Below are 22,091 nucleotides of genomic sequence, written 5' to 3'. Positions count from 1 at the left end.
TCTCCAAAATCCCCTTGTCGCTCCTTCGCTTCTGAGCCCTCTACTGCGCCCGCCGAACACTTTACATAGACATATGAGGTATGTGCTTACTCGAGAGAAATTGGGCTACAAATATAAGTATACATTTTCTCCTTTTTCCCCTTGTAAAAATTCAAAAATTGGGTCTACAAGAACATGCGAGTGTAAAAAATGGAGATTGTGAATTTTCTCCTTCACTTTGCTGTTATTCCTGTGAAACACCTAAAGGGTTAAAACGCGGACTGAATGTCATTTTGAATACTTTGGGGGGTGCAGTTTTTATAATGGGGTCATTTGTGGGGTATTTCTAAAATGAAGACCCTTCAAATCCACTTCAAACCTGAACTGGTCCATGAAAAATTGTGAGTTTGGAAATTTTGTGAAAAATTGGAAAATTGCTGCTGACCGTTGAAGCCCTCTGATGTCTTCCAAAAGTAAAAACACGTCAATTTTATGATGCAAATATAAAGTAGACATATTGTATATGTGAATAAAAAATTATTCGGAATATCCATTTTCCTTACAAGCAGAGAGCTTCAAAGTTAGAAAAATGCAAAATTTTCAAATTTTTCATAAAATTTGGGGATTTTTCACCAAGAAAGGATGCAAGTTACCACAAAATTTTACCACTATGTTAAAGTAGAATATGTCACGAAAAAACAATCTCGGAATCAGAATGATAACTAAAAGCATCCCAGAGTTATTAATGTTTAAAGTGACAGTGGTCAGATGTGCAAAAAATGGCTGGGTCCTATGGTGTAAAATGGCTGGGTCCTTAAGGGGTTAAAGGCTCATCCATTTTCCATAGACTTTAATGTTAAATTTACTGTATCCATTTTTTTGACGGAAGAAAAAATACTGCATGTGCCGTTTTTTACTTATTTTACGGAAATAAGTGCAGACGGGTGCAAACGGATGTGAAAAAAATTGTAAAAAAATCCCATTGACACGAATGGGATCTTTTTAAAACCATTTTTAATCCGTTTACAGCCTGCAAGAACGGAACCGAAATGGGGATTAAAAAAAACAGGGAAAGACGGCCGTGTGAACGCACCTTAAGTCTCCATAAGAAAACCCATAAAAGGGGCATGGCCGTCGGGGAGGGGGCGTGTTCCTGACATTTTTACACAAAAAACAACATATTTACTAAGGTTTCCACAGAAAATGTGGTGGATTTCAGCTGAAGAAAATCAGACAGATCAGAGCATGTGTAAAAGCAAAATGTAGGGAAAGTGGGAAGCGTAGGGAAACTTCAGTAAATATTGTGGGAAAAAATTGTAGGGAATTAAAACCCACAAATAAACCTACACAACTCTTAGTAAATCAGGGCCAATGTATCAGTCCAGGCTGTTTAGCTCACAGAGCATTGTCTAGACTGGATACAATTGTCTCCACTTCTCAGCTGAGAGCAGGACTAGCTATGTACAATGTATCAGTCTGGAGTCCAGGATGTTTAGCTCACAGAGCATTGTCTAGACTGGATACAATTGTCTCCACTTCTCAGCTGACAGCAGGACTAGCTATGTACAATGTATCAGTCTGGAGTCCAGGATGTTTAGCTCACAGAGCATTGTCTAGACTGGATACAATTGTCTCCACTTCTCAGCTGAGAGCAGGACTAGCTATGTACAATGTATCAGTCTGGATACCAGGCTGAATAGCTCACAGAGCATTGTCTAGACTGGGTACAATTGTCTCCACTTCTCAGCTGAGAGCAGGACTAGCTATGTACAATGTATCAGTCTGGAGACCAGGATGTTTAGCTCACAGAGCATTGTCTAGACTGGATACAATTGTCTCCACTTCTCAGCTGAGAGCAGGACTAGTTATGTACAATGTATCAGTCTGGAGTCCAGGATGTTTAGCTCACAGAGCATTGTCTAGACTGGATACAATTGTCTCCACTTCTCAGCTGAGAGCAGGACTAGCTATGTACAATGTATCAGTCTGGAGTCCAGGATGTTTAGCTCACAGAGCATTGTCCATACTGGATACAATTGTCTCCACTTCTCAGCTGAGAGCAGGACTAGCTATGTACAATGTATCAGTCTGGAGTCCAAGCTGTTTAGCTCACAGAGCATTGTCTAGACTGGATACAATTGTCTCCACTTCTCAGCTGAGAGCAGGACTAGCTACCGTATTTATTGGCGTATAACACGCACTTTTTAGGCTAAAATTTTTAGCCTAAAGTCTATGTGCGTGTTATACGCCGATACACCCCCAGGAAAGGCAGGGGGAGAGAGGCCGTCGCTGCCCGCTTCTCTTCCCCTGCCTTTCCTGGGGTCTAGAGACCTGCTGCCGGCCCTTCTTTCCCCCTGGCTATCAGCGCCGCTGCCCGTTCTGTCCCCCTGACTATCGGTGCCGGCGCCGATAGCCAGGGGGAGAGAAGCGGCGCCGACAACCAGGGGGAGAGAAGGGGCAGCGGCACCCATTGCCGGCGCCGCTGCCCCGTTGCCTCCCCCCATCCCCGGTGGCATAATTACCTGGGTCGGGTCCGCGCTGCTGCAGGCCTCCGGCGTGCGTCCCCGGCGTCGTTGCTATGCGCTGCACGGCGCGGCGCATGACGTCAGTGCGCCGCGCCGTGCATAGCAACGACGCAGGTGACGCGCGCCGGAGGCCTGCAGCAGCGCGGACCCGACCCAGGTAATTATGCCACCGGGGATGGGGGGAGGCAACGGGGCAGCGGCGCCGGCAATGGGTGCCGCTGCCCCTTCTCTCCCCTTGGCTGTAGCCAGGGGGAGAGAAGGGCTGGCAGCAGGGCTCTAGACCCCAGGAAAGGCAGGGGGAGAGAAGCGGGCAGCGACGGCCTCTCTCCCCCTGCCTTTCCTGGGGGTGTATCGGGGTATACACGCGCACACATGCACCCTCATTTTACCATGGATATTTGGGTAAAAAACTTTTTTTACTCAAATATCCTTGGTAAAATGAGGGTGCGTGTTATAGGCCCGTGCGTGGTATACCCCGATAAATACGGTATGTACAATGTATCAGTCTGGAGTCCAGGATGTTTAGCTCACAGAGCATTGTCTAGACTGGATACAATTGTCTCCACTTCTCAGCTGAGAGCAGGACTAGCTATGTACAATGTATCAGTTTGGAGTCCAGGCTATTTAGCTCACAGAGCATTGTCTAGACTGGATACAATTGTCTCCACTTCTCAGCTGAGAGCAGGACTAGCTATGTACAATGTATCAGTCTGGGGTCCAGGCTGTTTAGCTCACAGAGCATTGTCTAGACTGGATACACTTGTCTCCTCTTCTCAGCTGAAAGCAGGACTAGCTATGTACAATGTATCATTCTGGGGTCCAGGCTGTTTAGCTCACAGAGCATTGTCTAGACTGGATACAATTGTCTCCACTTCTCAGCTGAGAGCAGGACTAGCTATGTACAATGTATCAGTCTGGAGTCCAGGATGTTTAGCTCACAGAGCATTGTCTAGACCGGATAAAGTTGTCTCTTCTCAGCTGAGAGCAGGACTAGCTATGTACAATGTATCAGTCTGGTGTCCAGGATGTTTAGCTCACAGAGCATTGTCTAGACTGGATACAATTGTATCTACTTCTCAGCTGAGAGCAGGACTATCTATGTACAATGTATCAGTCTGGAGCCCAGGATGTTTAGCTCACAGAGCATTGTCTAGACTGGATACAAATGTCTCCACTTCTCAGCTGAGAGCAGGACTAGCTATGTACAATGTATCAGTCTGGAGTCCAGGCTGTTTAGCTCACAGAGCATTGTCTAGACTGGATACAGTTGTCTCCACTTCTCAGCTGAGAGCAGGACTAGCTATGTACAATGTATCAGTCTGGGGTCCAGGATGTTTAGCTCACAGAGCATTGTCTAGGTTAGATACAATTGTCTCCACTTCTCAGCTGAGAGCAGGACTAGCTATGTACAATGTATCAGTCTGGAGTCCAGGATGTTTAGCTCACAGAGCATTGTCTAGACTGGATACAATTGTCTCCACTTCTCAGCTGAGAGCAGGACTAGCTATGTACAATGTATCAGTCTGGAGTCCAGGATGTTTAGCTCACAGAGCATTGTCTAGACTGGATACAATTGTCTCCACTTCTCAGCTGAGAGCAGGACTAGCTATGTACAATGTATCAGTCTGGAGTCCAGGCTGTTTAGCTCACAGAGCATTGTTTAGACCGGGTATAATTGCCCACACATCTCAGCTGAGAGCAGAACTAGGTATGTAGAGCATTGCTGACTGTAGTAGAGAGTTTTCAGTCACTAACAGCAAACACAGATTTTGAAAACGGGGAGGAACTGCAGCAAAGCATCGTAAACAGGTGAACAATTTTTAATTATAGAGAGATTACATTTACAAAAATAATTAATAGAACAGTCCTACATAGGACAGGGCCAGGCTGTACCTCATTCTTGATGAAGATGGCATGAACTGTCGCCTCTTTATCCGTCACACCGGGAAACACAGTGCTCTCACTTTGTTCTATCTTACTCCATCGACACGGCAGGACCCGTTTCTTCTGGGACATAACCTGTGGCTTTTCCTCTGTGTTCTCCCACAGGTAGACAGAGCCAGTGTGAGCTACCAAAAGAACTCTTCTTCCATCGTCACTCACGTAAAGATGCAACTTCTCTGAGCGTCCTAAAAGATTAAACCAAAGATGAGATACAGCATTTAGGATAGCCATGTAAACTCCCTTTATTCTCTGCTTAGCACATGTACATGTCGTGGAAAACCCTATCCAGGTCCAGGGCTGTGGAGTCGGTAGATAAATGTTCTGACTCCGCAATTTTTTGTACTTCCGACTCCTCTGTATTAATATGCGAATGTATTAAAGTTTAAGCTAACAATCGTAGTTTACTAGTTTTTATAGCCTTAGCTGAATGGCAGCAGTTTTTCCAATGGTTTACAGCTTCAGTCTTGAACTATTGACCCTCCATTCCCTTCACTTATACAAGTGTCTCTAGTCCTGCAAAAAACATATTTACTTAATCCCTTATCAGTGAGAGGCTAGGTTACCCATGGGTTCCCTGTAACAGCAGAACACAACACTATGGAAAGTATAAGTATTGCCGCTCCTAATTGTGCGTTGCGTGCCATATAGTAAAGCACATGAAAAGCTTCTTCACGGTCACTTAACGTGTTCGTTTTGCGGTTACGTGAGGCACTGCATGCATTGGTCTTTATTCTTATAGTAGAGAAGTCATTAATTATAACTTTTTGTGAATTGGGACATTTAAACTTGCTTTTTCTTTTTTCATTCCAATCTAAATTTAGCAGGAGTCATACATTGTTTGCAGACTCCACGTACCCAAAATTTAATCCGACTCTGACTCCAAAGCACTGTCCAGGACACAGGATAAATGTTTTTTTCAAAAAATACATGAGGGTATAACCCCTAGATATGTGCAATTTGTTTCGCTACGAATGCATATTTGTACGAATCTTACAGAATTCGTATGTTCGGATCGATCCGAACATCCGAAATACATTTTTCGAATATTTCCGAAAAACGATAATCCGAACAATGCACTGCTGAAAGCTGAAATACGAATTAACAAATGCATTCATTAAATGTGTATCGGCAGTAATTAATTAATTTGATTTATTTTATTGGTCCTTGACCTGGATCAGTAAAGTTTGTTGAAAAGGTCTGGCCTGGCCTATCTGCTTATTTACTTCAGCCATTTCCGTCATTACTTACAAATAACGAATCTATCCGAATAACAAATTCGGCCGAATAAGTGGTAAAACACGAATAACGAACAGATCCGACAATTTTTCCGAATGTGTCCGAAGACAGAATGAAAGGAATTATTCCATCCTGAGTATCGAACGGAACTGAAATTTTTCTTAATTCGAAAATAAACATAACGAAGCTAAACATAATTTTTGGTTCTGCACAAGTCTAATATCCACAGGATAGGCTGTCAATGTGTGATCAGTGGGGGTTGTAGTCTAGAAACCCACACGCTGCCACACCCTCATAGTACTAAGCCAGTGCTTCCCAACAAGGGTGTCCCCAGCTGTTGCAAAACTACAACTCCCAGCATGTTAGACTATATAGTAGTATATAGTATAGGCCAGTGCTACCCAACCAGGGTGCCCCCAGCTGTTGCGAAACTACAACTCCCAGCATGTTAGACTATATAGTAGTATATAGTATAGGCCAGTGTTTTGCCAACCATGGGTGCCTCCAGCTGTTGCAAAACTACAACTCCCAGCATGTTAGGCTATATAGTAGTATATTGTATAGACCAGTGTTTCCCAACCAGGGGTGCCTCCAGCTGTTGCAAAACTACAACTCCCAGCATGTTAGTCTATATGGTATAGGCCAGTGTTTCCCAACCAGGGATGCCTCCAGCTGTGGCAAAACTACAACCCCCAGCATGCACGGACAGTATGCTTCGGCTGTCCGGGCATGCTGGGAGTTGTAGTTTCGCTACAGCTGGAGGCACCCTGGTTGGGAAACACTGTACTAAGCATGTTCTTCCCTCCATAATACATAGAACTGCTGCACTCTTAGGGTGCGTTCACACTGCGGAATCTATGCTCGCTGAATTCAAAATACTTCAGCGCTAGGGCCGGGGGGCACTGAGCAGTCACCATTGCAGTGCTTGCGGAATCCACGCAAAGAATGAACACGTTCTTTCTTTGCGCGGAACAGTTTCAGCGGCGGAATTGTCCGCCTCTGAAATTCCGCAGTGTGAACGGGTCTCGCGGAGACCCGTTCACACTAATGTTAAGTTCACACCGCGAAATTCCGTAGTGTAAACGAACCCTTAGGGTACGTTCAGACGAACGGATTTGAAGCGTACTTTACGCTGCAGATCCGCCGCTGAAGGACCTCTGTATGGTGCCTTTACATGTGCCTGCTCGGAGCAGCAATACGCCGCTACGTGCAGACACACTGAAGCGATGTGCGAGTCACCGCGCATGTGTGGTGTACTCGCACACATAGCGGCCGCTCCCCCTGCTCAATGAGCTAGGCCGAGAGCTGCCGCGATGTGCGAGTATACTGCGCATGCGCGCGGCAACTCGCACATCGCAGGGTGTCTGCTCGTAGCGGCGTATTGCTTTACCGGTGTAAAGAAGCGTAGCGACCAATGACTGCAGCACAGAAGCACCTGTGACACCTACCTCTCTCTACTAAAGAGCTCCCCAAAAAAGTTGAGAACATCAAGCTATTGGTCAGACGAGGAACCACCTTTCATATCCTGTTTACCTTGAGTGGAAGCAATTTCTCCAGAGATCCCGTCATTTGCTGGAACGACCTGCAGACCGTCCGTATCTTTATTCCACAGAGACATCTCCCCCGAAAGGTGCAGAGTGGCCAACCAGGCTCCTGAACGGAAAACACGGGTAGATAGAATATTAGAACGTAAAAGCTTTTCATATAAAATATAATTGCTGAGCTTTACATAAAAAGGTGAAAAGAAGCCGCACCGTCCTCTCATTGACTCAAGTAACACCCCACACTGTACGACTAAAGTGAAAAAGGCAGACGTGCAATGGAGAAAAACAAACAAAAGAGCCTGAGGCTGCACTACTGAGATTCTGAACTAAATAACTCCAGTAAGGTGCAGTGTGCTGTCATGGAGACCTTGTGTGGATACAAAGAAAGAAAAGCATTAAAGGGTTATTTTTTTTTTTTTTAAATCAACTGGTGCTAGAAAGTTAAACAGATTTGTAAATCACTTGTATTAAAAAATTGTAATCCTTCCAATAGTTATCAGCGGCTGAAGTTGAGTTGTTCTTTTCTGTCTGACAACAGTGCTCTCTGCTGACACCTCTGTCTGTCTCAGGAACTGTCTGGAGCATAAAAGGTTTGCTATGGGGATTCACTCCTACTCTGGACAGCTCCTGAGACAGGTGTCATCAGAGAGCACTTGATAAGTACAGAAAGGATTAAGATTTTTTTTTAAATAGAAATAATTTACAAATCTGTTTAACTTTCTGGAGCCAGTGGATTTGTAAAAAAGTTTTTTTTCCTGGACTACCCCTTTAAAGGGGTAGTCCAGTGCTGAAAAACGTATCCCCTATCCTAAGGATAGGGGATAAGTTTCAGATCCGACCACTGGGGCCCCCCGCAATCTCCTGTAGGGGACCCTGGCTCACTGGCCTGATAGCGAGTGTCGACCACCGCATGAAGCAGTGGCCGATGCGCCCCCTCAATACATCGCTATGGCAGAGGCGGAGAATGCCGAAGGCAGCGCATTGAGTTGTATTGAGGGGGCATGTAAGCCGCTGCTTCGTGCGGAGGTCAACACCCCCCGACAGAAGATTGCGGGGGGCCCCAGTGGTCGGACCCCCCGCGCGATCTGAAATTTATCCCCTATCCTTAGGATAGGGGATAAGTTTTTCAGCACTGGACTACCCCTTTAAAGGGGTAGTCCAGGAAAAAAACAACTTATTTTTTACATATCCACTGGCTCCAGAAAGTTAAACAGATTTGTAAATTATTTCTATTAAAAAAAAATCTTAATCCTTTCTGTACTTATCAAGTGCTCTCTGATGACACCTGTCTCGGGAGCTGTCCAGAGTAGGAGCGAATCCCCATAGCAAACCTTTTATGCTCCGGACAGTTCCTGAGACAGACAGAGGTGTCAGCAGAGAGCACTGTTGTCAGACAGAAAAGAACAACTCAACTTCAGCAGCTGATAACTATTGGAAGGATTACAGTTTTTTAATACAAGTAATTTACAAATCTGTTTAACTTTCTAGCACCAGTTGATTTAAAAAAAAAAAAAAAAAAAAAAGTACCCCTTTAATGCTTTTCTTTCTTTGTATCCACACAAGGTCTCCATGACAGCACACTGCACCTTACTGGAGTTATTTAGTTCAGAATCTCAGTACAGGACCCCCGCGATCTGAAACTTATCCCCTATCCTTAGTATAGGGGATACGTTTTTCAGCCCTGGATATCTCCTTTAATGTCCTCATATACATGGCTGACAAAGAACATGTCAGGTAGGATAGTGATGACGGCAGTGATCTCTTCCACACAAAGTCTACATTACATTATGGAAGGGGACCTGTCAGTAGAACATGTCAGCACTGCAGCCTACGGTTCAAGAAAGAATATTTCATTGGATTATCCAGCGTTTTATTTAAAAAAAAAAAAAAAAAATTACAAAATTCTATGGTTCAAGGAGAAAATAGAAAAAAAATGAAATAAAAACATATTTACCAAGCACAGATCACCTGTAGCACCAGTTCATCTGTCTGTTCCCCTAATCTTATCTTATCTTGTTTCTGAATCTATAGCATGCGTTTATCAATTTAATGTAATTGCATAACAAACCTGGAACCCATTTCCCCATAAAGCCAACTCACGTCTGATCGGTTGGGGATCCAACCACTCTGGCACCTCTACTGATGATAGATAGGAATGGGGGTCCTAAATGGAGCGGTAGCTGAGTAGGCGCACTCTTGCTCCATTCAGACTCTATGGCAGTGTTGCCCAACCAGGGTGCCTCCAGCTGTTGAAAAGCCACAACTCCTAGCATGCCCAAACAGCCTTTGGCTCAATCCTAGACATTGATGCCAAGCTGAAACAGCCCAAATCCATCATGTATGGAACATGGCAAAGACATGAGTGTATATATTTTATATATTTATCGTTGTTATTATTTTTTTTTAATAAACCTTTTAGAACGGTCTAAAATAATAAAAAAAAAAAAAAAAAAACAATATATACTTTTCCTACCAATCCCCACTCCAATGCTTCCCAGGACCCCCGAATCTCTGCACTTACTGGTCCCTCTCAACATGGACATGTGAACAATGCAGCCAATCAGTGGTGCAAAGTTGATCTGCTGCCACTGGCTTAACTCAGAAAGTTTCACCCTGGTAGTGGTGGGGATCAGGGAGGAGAGTATCACTTCTTTTCTTACATTCTACCATTCTAAACAAAGAGGGGGTGATCCAGCACTTACATAGAAGATTTCCAGCTTTATTATTAGGATACAGGGAAAATGGTTGTGGCATTAGACGCGTTTCAAGCGCATGCGCTTGAAACGCGTCTGATCCCACAACCATTTTACCTATACAGTGGTCCCTCAAGTTACAATATGAATTGGTTCCAGGACGACCATTGTATGTTGAGACCATTGCATGTTGAGACCATAACTATGGAAACCTGGTAATTGGTTCTGAAGCCACCAAAATGTCCTCCAAAAATAGGAAAAAGTGAGGATTAAAGAAAAATAAGTAGATAATAATATAGATAAAGCAAATCCTTACATATAAAAGTAAGAAATATCTGCTGGGAGCTGTAATCACTGTCTATGTAGAGGACAGGAGCTTCTTCAGTGTTCTGTACAGTACACACAGTGTCCTAAAAAGTAATGGAGCCGCCCTCACCTGGTGTCCAAAGGAGCAGCTAACCCTGGCACAGATAAAGAGTACAGAACATGTAATACCTCCCTGTACTGTAGGGGGCGCTACCAGACACCAGTCAGTGCATACACTTCAGTAGTACATGTAAAGAGTAGTACAGAACATGTAATACCTCCCTGTACTGTAGGGGGCGCTACCAGACACCAGTCAGTGCATACACTTCAGTAGTACATGTAAAGAGTAGTACAGAACATGTAATACCTCCCTGTACTGTAGGGGGCGCTACCAGACACCAGTCAGTGCATACACTTCAGTAGTACATGTAAAGAGTAGTACAGAACATGTAATACCTCCCTGTACTGTAGGGGGCGCTACCAGACACCAGTCAGTGCATACACTTCAGTAGTACATGTAAAGAGTAGTACAGAACATGTAATACCTCCCTGTACTGTAGGGGGCGCTACCAGACACCAGTCAGTGCATACACTTCAGTAGTACATGTAAAGAGTAGTACAGAACATGTAATACCTCCCTGTACTGTAGGGGGCGCTACCAGGCACCAGTGAGTGCATACACTTCAGTAATACAGGTAAAGAGTAGTACAGAACATGTAATACCTCCCTGTACTGTAGGGGGTGCTACCAGACACCAGTCAGTGCATACACTTCAGTAATACAGGTAAAGAGTAGTACAGAACATGTAATACCTCCCTGTACTGTAGGGGGCGCTACCAGGCACCAGTGAGTGCATACACTTCAGTAATACAGGTAAAGAGTAGTACAGAACATGTAATACCTCCCTGTACTGTAGGGGGCGCTACCAGACAGAAATTCAGTGCATGCACTTCAGTAATACAGGTAAAGAGTAGTACAGAACATGTAATACCTCCCTGTACTGTAGGGGGCGCTACCAGACACCAGTCAGTGCATACACTTCAGTAATACAGGTAAAGAGTAGTACAGAACATGTAATACCTCCCTGTACTGTAGGGGGCGCTACCAGGCACCAGTGAGTGCATACACTTCAGTAATACAGGTAAAGAGTAGTACAGAACATGTAATACCTCCCTGTACTGTAGGGGGCGCTACCAGACACCAGTCAGTGCATACACTTCAGTAATACAGGTAAAGAGTAGTACAGAACATGTAATACCTCCCTGTACTGTAGGGGGCGCTACCAGGCACCAGTGAGTGCATACACTTCAGTAGTACATGTAAAGAGTAGTACAGAACATGTAATACCTCCCTGTACTGTAGGGGGCGCTACCAGGCACCAGTGAGTGCATACACTTCAGTAATACAGGTAAAGAGTAGTACAGAACATGTAATACCTCCCTGTACTGTAGGGGGCGCTACCAGACAGAAATTCAGTGCATGCACTTCAGTAGTACATGTAAAGAGTAGTACAGAACATGTAATACCTCCCTGTACTGTAGGGGGCCCTACCAGACACCAGTCAGTGCATACACTTCAGTAGTACATGTAAAGAGTAGTACAGAACATGTAATACCTCCCTGTACTGTAGGGGGCGCTACCAGGCACCAGTGAGTGCATACACTTCAGTAATACAGGTAAAGAGTAGTACAGAACATGTAATACCTCCCTGTACTGTAGGGGGCGCTACCAGACAGAAATTCAGTGCATGCACTTCAGTAATACAGGTAAAGAGTAGTACAGAACATGTAATACCTCCCTGTACTGTAGGGGGCGCTACCAGACACCAGTCAGTGCATACACTTCAGTAATACAGGTAAAGAGTAGTACAGAACATGTAATACCTCCCTGTACTGTAGGGGGCGCTACCAGGCACCAGTGAGTGCATACACTTCAGTAATACAGGTAAAGAGTAGTACAGAACATGTAATACCTCCCTGTACTGTAGGGGGCGCTACCAGACAGAAATTCAGTGCATGCACTTCAGTAGTACATGTAAAGAGTAGTACAGAACATGTAATACCTCCCTGTACTGTAGGGGGCCCTACCAGACACCAGTCAGTGCATACACTTCAGTAGTACATGTAAAGAGTAGTACAGAACATGTAATACCTCCCTGTACTGTAGGGGGCGCTACCAGGCACCAGTGAGTGCATACACTTCAGTAATACAGGTAAAGAGTAGTACAGAACATGTAATACCTCCCTGTACTGTAGGGGGCGCTACCAGACAGAAATTCAGTGCATGCACTTCAGTAATACAGGTAAAGAGTAGTACAGAACATGTAATACCTCCCTGTACTGTAGGGGGCGCTACCAGACACCAGTCAGTGCATACACTTCAGTAATACAGGTAAAGAGTAGTACAGAACATGTAATACCTCCCTGTACTGTAGGGGGCGCTACCAGGCACCAGTGAGTGCATACACTTCAGTAATACAGGTAAAGAGTAGTACAGAACATGTAATACCTCCCTGTACTGTAGGAGTTACAACCAGACACCTGTCAGTGTATACACTTCAGTAATACAGGTAAAGAGTAGTACAGAACATGTAGAACTTCCCTGTACTGTAGGGGGCCCTACCAGACACCAGTCAGTGCATGCACTTCAGTAATACAGGTAAAGAGTAGTACAGAACATGTAATACCTTCCTGTACTGTAGGGGGTGCTACCAGACACCAGTCAGTGCATACACTTCAGTAATACAGGTAAAGAGTAGTACAGAACATGTAATACCTCCCTGAACTATAGGGGGCGCTACCAGACACCAGTCAGTGCATGCACTTCAGTAATACAGGTAAAGAGTAGTACAGAACATGTAATACCTCCCTGCACTGTAGGGGGCGCTACCAGACAGGAATTCAGTGCATATACTTCAGTAATACAGGGGTGTTACCAGTGAATGTCCATTCTGATTGGTCATTTCTTCCAGTCATTGATATGTTTCACAGATCTGGACTGTCTGTAGCATTGTATGTTGAGTCTGATTTCAAGTTACAATGGTCCTGGAAAGACCATTGTATTTTGAAACTATTGTATGTTGAGGCCATTGTAAGTTGAGGGATGAAATTCACTAATAAAGCTGTAAATCTTCTATGCAAGTGTTGGATCACCGCCTCTTTGTTTGGATACTACCAGGGTGCAGGATCCGTGCACGACCACTAGGGGGAGGGTGTGCTGGACGTCTTGCATATTTGTGTGTACATTCTACCATTCTCTATGGTTTTTAAGGGGTTGACTACAGACAGTTCCTTGTGGGCTCCATTAGGACATTAAGGAAATATTTAGGACCCCCCTTCCCTCGATGATTAGCTCCTTTAGTGGGGACCCAAACAATGAAATTTAGTTCACCAAACCAGACAAAATCATGGGGAATATATTGTGAGTGCTGAGAAATGTCTCCCGACCATTATCTGAAGTAGCGAGGGTCACTATATTGCTCTTCTTCTTCAGCAAGGTCTTCTTCACATTGCCGGACCGCAGCTTGATCTCGCTAACCTGTCGTTCATCCACAAGGTAAACAGCTTCCTTCTCCTAGAAAAGAAAATGACACCGGAGCTCAGATCAAGAAGGTGATGGAGAGGGAGGGGATGGTCCTTTTCTAGCAATGAGATCTGCTCTTATTGTTTACAGGAAACATATGAAGCTAAATACAGGAATGTGACTGAGCCTTAAAGGGGTACACCGGAAGATTAAAAGCAAGAAACAAAGATTTTTATAATAAAATATATAATATTATAATAATAATAATAATAATAATAATGTTTTAAAACCAACTGGGGCAAGAAAGTTATAAAGATTTTTAAATAACTTCTATATAAAAATATTAATCCTTCCAGTACTTATCAGCTGCTGTATGCTCCACAGGAAGTTCCTTTCTTTTTGAAAAAAAAAATTCTGTCTTACCACAGTGCTGTCTGCTGACACCTCTGTCCATGTCTGGAACTGTCCAGAGCAGGAGACGTTTGTTATGGGAATTTGCTCCTACTCTGGACAGTTCCTTAAATGGACAGAGGTGTCAGCAGAGAGCACTGTGGTCAGACAGAAAAGAACAACAACAAAGAATTCAACTTCCTGTGGAGCATAGGAGTAACTGATATGTACTGGAAGGATTAAGATTCATTTTATTTTGTTCATTAAAGTTTCTATTTTTCAGAAACAAAAATGATGGGGTACAGAAAAAGAAAAATATAAGGGAAGGGAACCAAAAACATAAAAAATACAACAAAGGGATTATAGAATACCCCCAAATAAGCAGGTACAGTAGGATCCAACAATATATGGGATTAAGATTTTTTTAATGGAAGTAAATTACAAATCTGTTTAAGGCTGGGTTCCCACTACGTTTTCTCCCAAACGGGAGCGCATACGGCAGGGGGAGCTAAAACGTGTGTCATTTATTTCAATGAGCCGGCCGGAGTGAAACGTTCGGTCGGCTCATTTTTGCGCCGTATGCGCTTTTATGACCGGACCTCAAACCGTGGTTGACCACAGTTTTAGGTCCGGTTGTAAAAGCGCATACGGCGCAAAAATGAGCCGACCGGACCGAACGTTTCACTCCGGCCGGCTCAATGAAATTAATGACATACGGGAGCGCATACGGTCACATACGGGAGCGCGAGGTTTTAGCTCCCCCCTGCCGTATGCGCTCCCGTATGGGAGAAAACGTAGTGTGAACCCAGCCTAACTCTGGAACCAGATGATTGGAAAAAAAAAGAAGAAGCTTTCCAACGGAGTACCCCTTTAATCCTTCCAGTACTTATCAGCTGCTGTATACTACAGATGAAATTGTGTAGTTCTTTCCAGTCTGAACAAAAACACAATAGCCCCCAAAAGCAATCCGGGATTCGATAATATAATAATATACTAAACACAATTACCCCTAAGCACAATGCCTGGGGTACAAATATCCCTATTATTGTAAATTGCCCTAAAACGTAACTTTTATTAGGATAATAGATAAGAATAAAGAAATGGGATGGTGCTCAATGTGAATTTTAAAATTACGTGTCACACATGCCCAACATCTTATGCCAACATAAACCACTTTCCATGTATAGGATAGGTGGGAGATAAATGATGTATTGCATAAGATGAGCGAACTTACAGTAAATTCGATTCGTCACAAACTTCTCGGCTCGGCAGTTGATGACTTTTCCTGCATAAATGAGTTCAGCTTTCAGGTGCTCCCGTGGGCTGGAAAAGGTGGATACAGTCCTGGGAGACTCTTTCCTAGGAATGTATCCACCTTTTCCAGCCCACCGGAGCTCCTGAAAGCTGAACTAATTTATGCAGGAAAAGTCATCAACTGCCGAGCCGAGAAGTTCGTGACGAATCGAATTTACTGTAAGTTCGCTCATCTCTAATTGACATGATCTAAAAACACTGAACTGTGCCCCTCTACATGTTTCGGTGAATCATCACCGTCCTCAGGAGGTATATGGCAACACAGCTTGCCCACATGGATGTCCCAGTTAGAGATGAGCGATCTTACAGTAAATTCGATTCGTCACAAACTTCTCGGCTCGGCAGTTGATGACTTATCCTGCGTAAATTAGTTCAGCTTTCTGGTGCTCCGGTGGGCTGGAAAAGGTGGATACAGTCCTAGGAAAGCGTCTCCTAGGACTGTATCCACCTTTTCCAGCCCACCGGAGCACCTGAAGGCTGAACTAATTTATGCAGGATAAGTCATCAACTGCCGAGCCGAGAAGTTCGTGACGAATTGAATTTACTGTAAGTTCGCTCATCTCTAGTCCCAGTATATATTGACTATATACGCGATGTCACAAATTTGCGTCTAATTATGCGTCCAATTTCCATCCAGATAACAGGCCTCCAATCCTCATAATACACGTCACAGGTAAGTACACCTATGGTAGCGTGCCACACAGAGTGAATATCTTACCTGTAGATACAGAGCGATGTGACATAGTGTCTACAGGCAAGATATTAAAATTAAAAGGGGTACTCCGAAGGAAAACATTTTTTTTTTTTAAATCAATTGGTGCCAGAAAGTTAAACAGATTTGTAAATCTTTACCCTTCCAGTACTTTTTAGCAGCTGTATGCTACAGAGGAAATTCTATACTTTTTGAATTTCTTTTTTGTCTTGTCCACAGTGCTCTCTGCTGACACCTGATGCCTGTATCAGGAACTGTCCAGAGCAGGAGAAAATCCCCATTGCAAACCTATGCTGCTCTGGACAGTTCCTGATACGGGCATCAGGTGTCAGCAGAGAGCACTGTGGACAAGACAAAAGAGAAATTCAAAAAGAAAATAATTTCCTCTGTAGCATACAGCTGCTAAAAAGTACTGGAAGGGTAAAGATTTTTTACAAATTTACAAATCTGTTGACCGTTCTGGCCCCAGCTGATTTACAAAAAAAAAATTTTTCCACCGGAGTACCCCTTTAAGTTTTAGGGCAAGTTACAATAATAGGGATATCTGTACCCCAGGCATTGCACTCTGGGGTCATTGTGTTTAGTAGTCTTTTCTTTCTGACCACAGTGCTCTCTGCTGCCACCTCTGTCCGTGTCAGGAACTGTCCAGAGCAGGATAGGTTTGCTATGGGGATTTGCGCCTACTCTGGACAGTTCCTGACACGGACAGAGGTGGCAGCAGAGAGCACTGTGGTCAGACAGAAAAGAACAACAACAAAGAATTCAACTACCTGTGGAGAATAGAGTAACTGATAAGTACTGGAAGGATTAAGATTTTTTTTTTTTTTTCCCATTTAAGTTTCTATTTTTCAGAAACAAAAAATGATGGGGTACAGAAAAAGAAAAATATAAGGGAAGGGAACCAAAAACATAGAGCACTGTGACCAGACTGGAAAGAACTACACAACTTCCTCTGGCGCATACAGCAGCTGATAAGTACTAGGAAAAGGATTAAGATTTTTTTTAATAGAAGTAATTTACAATTTTAAATCTGTTACCATCTGTTTTGAAAACATAGTTTTTCCTCCGGAGTTAAAGGGGTTATCCAAGATTAGAAAAACAGAGCTAATTTCCTCAAAGAACAGCACCATACCTGTGCTTAGGTTGTGTATGCTATTATTATTTGAATGGAGGTAAGTGGTAATACAACATAGAAACTGCGGACAGGTAAGCCCCTCAGTTTCTCTCTATTTTTCTATCCCTGGGAAAAAGACTCTTTAAAAAGGTGAACAGCTGGTTTACCCGCACTTAAAAGGGGTACTCCGCTGCTCAGCGTGTGGAACAAACTGTTCCGAACGCTGGAGCCGGGAGCTTGTGACGTCAGTAGCCCCGCCCCCTCATGACACCCCACCCTGCCCCCTCAATGCAAGTCTATGGGAGGGGGCGTGACATTCTTCACACCCCCTCCCATAGACTTGCATTGAGGGGACGAAGACTGACATCATGAGGGGGCGGGGCTACTGACATCATGAGTAGACATGAGCGAACTTACAGTAAATTCGATTCGTCACGAACTTCTCGGCTCGGCAGTTGATGACTTATCCTGCATAAATTAGTTCAGCTTTCAGGTGCTCCGGTGGGCTGGAAAAGGTGGATACAGTCCTAGGAAAGAGTCTCCCAGGACTGTATCCACCTTTTCCAGCCCACGGGAGCACCTGAAAGCTGAACTCATTTATGCAGGATAAGTCATCAACTGCCGAGCCGAGAAGTTCGTGACGAATCGAATTTACTGTAAGTTCGCTCATCTCTAATCATGAGCTGCCGGCGCCGACTCCAGTGTTTGGAACAGTTTTGGAGCAGTGGAGTACCCCTTTAATGCGGGTAAACCGGATTAATATGACCTTTCACTTACCCAGTATAAGCCTCCATTGCTAATATGTAAATAGCCAACTTTGTGCAATGGAGCTGGAGCCAGTATACCCAGTATCCCTGCCTCCTTGCCCTCTGCTCCCATATGCCAGCCCCCCTCATACATTTTCATTAGACCCCCCCCCTTTGCCCATGTGAGCACAAGGTGGGCGAGCATAAGGGAGCAGAGGAGAAGGAAGCAGGGATGCTGGGTCCTGTCTTCATTGTGCAAAGAATAACATAGGACGCGATTAGAGATGAGCAAATTTACAGTAAATTCGATTCGTCACAAACTTCTCGGCTCGGCAGTTGATGACTTATCCTGCATAAATGAGTTCAGCTTTCAGGTGCTCCGGTGGGCTGGAAAAGGTGGATACAGTCCTAGGAGACTCTTTCCTAGGAATGTATCCACCTTTTCCAGCCACCCGGAGCACCGGAAAGCTGAACTAATTTATGCAGGAAAAGTCATCAACTGCCGAGCCGAGAAGTTCGTGACGAATCGAATTTACTGTAAGTTCGCTCATCTCTAATCACGATCAATAGAAATGATACAATGTATATACAAAGTGAAACTGATAATATGTCGATTTTTGGTGATTTTGGTACAGACCTGCCCCAACCAGCAGAGCCTGGGACAAGGCTTTTTCCTCTTAATGCTGCTCGACAGAAGAACTTCAAGAGAGACGTCCATGTTCTTACACCATATCGGTAATCTCCTGTAGCCGGGTCAGTACCTGGGGGTAGATGAAGAACAGCGACTTCAGACAAAAACTAAACGTAAAAAGAGTTAAAACATTACTATAATTTTGGATCTTTATTGCTGCTGTCTTCTTCTAATTGTGTTACAGACACAAACAAAACATAGAAATAAAATCAAACGTATCAAAAAATCAACTGGGAACAACCACCTAATGTAATCTTATTTATTATAAATGATTACTATAATATTTATCAGCATCATTATCATCACAGACATTATCTTCCTAAATCAATGAGAAATGCTAATTGTGGCAGCCATGGCACATACCACTGTGACTCCTTATAGTGCCACATAGAACCAATATACCCCCACACACTGCTGCGTGTCACCTCACCACAGTGCCCCCCACAGCCATATCAAGAGCCACAGCGCCCGCCACAGCCATATCAGGAGCCACAGCGCCTACCACAGCCATACCTAGAGCCACAGCGCCCACCACAGTCATACCTAGAGCCACAGCGCCCACCACAGCCATACCAAGAGCCACAGTGCCCACCACAGTCATATCAGGAGCCACAGCGCCCACCACAGTCATATCAGGAGCCACAGTGCCCACCACAGTCATATCAGGAGCCACAGTGCCTACCACAGCCATATCAAGAGCCACAGCGCCCCCCACAGCCATTTCAGGAGCCACAGTGCCTACCACAGCCATACCTAGAGCCACAGCGCCCACCACAGCCATACCAAGAGCCACAGCGCCCACCACAGTCGTATCAGGAGCCACAGTGCCTACCACAGCCATATCAGGAGCCACAGTGCCCCCCACAGCCATATCAGGAGCCACAGTGCCCCCCACAGCCATATCAGGAGCCACAGTGCCTACCACAGCCATATCAGGAGCCACAGTGCCCCCCACAGCCATACCTAGAGCCACAGTGCCTACCACAGCCATATCAGGAGCCACAGTGCCCCCCACAGCCATATCAGGAGCCACAGTGCCTACCACAGCCATATCAGGAGCCACAGTGCCGGCTACAGCCATACCAAGAGCCACAACGCCCACCACAGCCATACCTGGAGCCACAGCGCCCACCACAGCCATACCTGGAGCCACAGCGCCCGCCACAGCCATACCAAGAACCACAGTGCCCGCCATAGCCATATCAAGAACAACAGTGCCCGCCATAGCCATACCAAGAGCCACAGCGCCCACCACAGCCATACCAAGAGCCACAGCGCCCACCACAGCCATATCAGGAGCCACAGTGCCCGCCACAGCCATATCAGGAGCCACAGCACCCACCACAGTCATATCAGGAGCCACAGTGCCCACCACAGTCATATCAGGAGCCACAGTGCCCACCACAGCCATACCAAGAGCCACAGCGCCCACAACAGCCATATCAGGAGCCACAGCACCCACCACAGTCATATCAGGAGCCACAGCGCCCACCACAGCCATACCAAGAGCCACAGCGCCCACCACAGCCATACCAAGAGCCACAGCGCCCACCACAGCCATACCAAGAGCCACAGCGCCCACCACAGCCATACCAAGAGCCACAGCGCCCACCACAGCCATACCAAGAGCCACAGCACCCAAAGCCATACCAAGAGCCACAGCGCCCACCACAGCCATACCAAGAGCCACAGTGCCCACCACAGCCATACCAAGAGCCACAGCGCCCACCACAGCCATACCAAGAGTCACAGCGCCCACCACAGCCATACCAAGAGCCACAGCGCCCACCACAGCCATACCAAGAGCCACAGCACCCAAAGCCATACCAAGAGCCATAGCGCCCACCACAGCCATACCAAGAGCCACAGCGCCCACCACAGCCATACCAAGAGCCACAGCGCCCACCACAGCCATACCAAGAGCCACAGCGCCCACCACAGCCATACCAAGAGCCACAGCACCCAAAGCCATACCAAGAGCCACAGTGCCCACCAAAGCCATACCAAGAGCCACAGCGCCCACCACAGCCAGACCAGGAGTCACAGTGCCCACCAGTCATACCAAGAGCCACAGCGCCTACCACAGCCATATCAGGAGCCACAGTGCCCGCCACAATTGTACCACATCAGCCTGTGTTGACCATAAACAGTGTCATCTAGTGCCACTGAAACCAAACTAACACAGCTGAACCCAGTGCCACCACAATGACACCATTCACACTGCACCAATCTACAACTCTCAGCATAACCACACAGCCAGTTATTAGGGCATCCTAGGAGTTGTAGTCTCACAACCCAGCTGTGATGCCGCAGGTAGCTGAGCTGCTATGTGTGAACGGACCCCCACTGCCCTGTACCGCACCCTCACCTGATCCCGTGTACCCGCTGTACAGCCCGGCTCCAGCTCTATGACATCCCGGGGGATCGCCCGGGAACACAAGCGGCAACACTACAGTCAACACTACGCTAGAAACACATGACGTCAGGAGGTCATGTGACATTCACAAGTCATGTGACCTGGTAGTTCAGGCGGGATCATTGGAGAGAAGACAGTTCATATTGACAGGAGGAGGGATGTGTGGGGCTGAGGGAGACTGTATACTGGAGGGAGGAAGACTATATACTGAGGGAGACTATATACTGAGGGAGACTGTATACTGAGGAAGGGAGGCTGTATACTGGAGGGAGGAAGACTATATACTGAGGGAGGAAGACTATATACTGGAGGGAGGAAGACTATATACTGAGGGAGACTGTATACTGAGGAAGTATACTGGAGGGAGGAAGACTATATACTGAGGGAGACTGTATACTGAGGAAGAGAGGCTGTATACTGGAGGGAGGAAGACTATATACTGAGGGAGACTGTATACTGAGGAAGAGAGGCTGTATACTGGAGGGAGGAAGACTATATACTGAGGGAGACTGTATACTGAGGAAGGGAGGCTATATACTGAGGGAGACTGTATACTGAGGAAGGGAGGCTGTATACTGGAGGGAGGAAGACTATATACTGAGGGAGACTGTATACTGAGGAAGGGAGGCTGTATACTGGAGGGAGGAAGACTATATACTGAGGGAGACTGTATACTGGAGGGAGGAAGACTATATACTGAGGGAGACTGTATACTGAGGAAGAGAGGCTGTATACTGGAGGGAGGAAGACTATATACTGAGGGAGACTGTATACTGGAGGGAGGAAGACTATATACTGAGGGAGACTGTATACTGAGGAAGTATACTGGAGGGAGGAAGACTATATACTGAGGGAGACTGTATACTGAGGAAGAGAGGCTGTATACTGGAGGGAGGAAGACTATATACTGAGGGAGACTGTATACTGAGGAAGAGAGGCTGTATACTGGAGGGAGGAAG

At 45.5% G+C, this 22,091-nt stretch overlaps 1 protein-coding gene across 5 annotated transcripts in view; it reads right to left on the bottom strand.

The window, feature by feature from the left end:
* Nucleotides 1–21,201, bottom strand: part of CPLANE1 (ciliogenesis and planar polarity effector complex subunit 1) — a 144,551-nt gene extending 123,350 nt beyond the window's left edge. For all 5 annotated transcript variants that reach the window (XM_056546351.1, XM_056546360.1, XM_056546362.1 and 2 more), the window contains exons 1-5: nt 21,085–21,201; nt 18,663–18,786; nt 13,674–13,800; nt 7,218–7,337; nt 4,398–4,633 (exon numbers count right to left, since the gene is read on the bottom strand). In XM_056546351.1, the coding sequence (XP_056402326.1) occupies nt 4,398–4,633; nt 7,218–7,337; nt 13,674–13,800; nt 18,663–18,743 (564 nt within the window). In that variant the 5' untranslated portion in view covers nt 18,744–18,786; nt 21,085–21,201. The remainder of the gene's footprint in view (nt 1–4,397; nt 4,634–7,217; nt 7,338–13,673; nt 13,801–18,662; nt 18,787–21,084) is intronic.
* Nucleotides 21,202–22,091: the final 890 nt, after the last annotated feature.

This window comes from Hyla sarda, chromosome 1 (genome assembly GCF_029499605.1).
Source record: "Hyla sarda isolate aHylSar1 chromosome 1, aHylSar1.hap1, whole genome shotgun sequence".
NCBI lineage: Eukaryota > Metazoa > Chordata > Amphibia > Anura > Hylidae > Hyla > Hyla sarda.
Note: the sequence above shows the minus strand (reverse complement) of the source record. Positions and strands in the feature narration are given on the sequence as shown.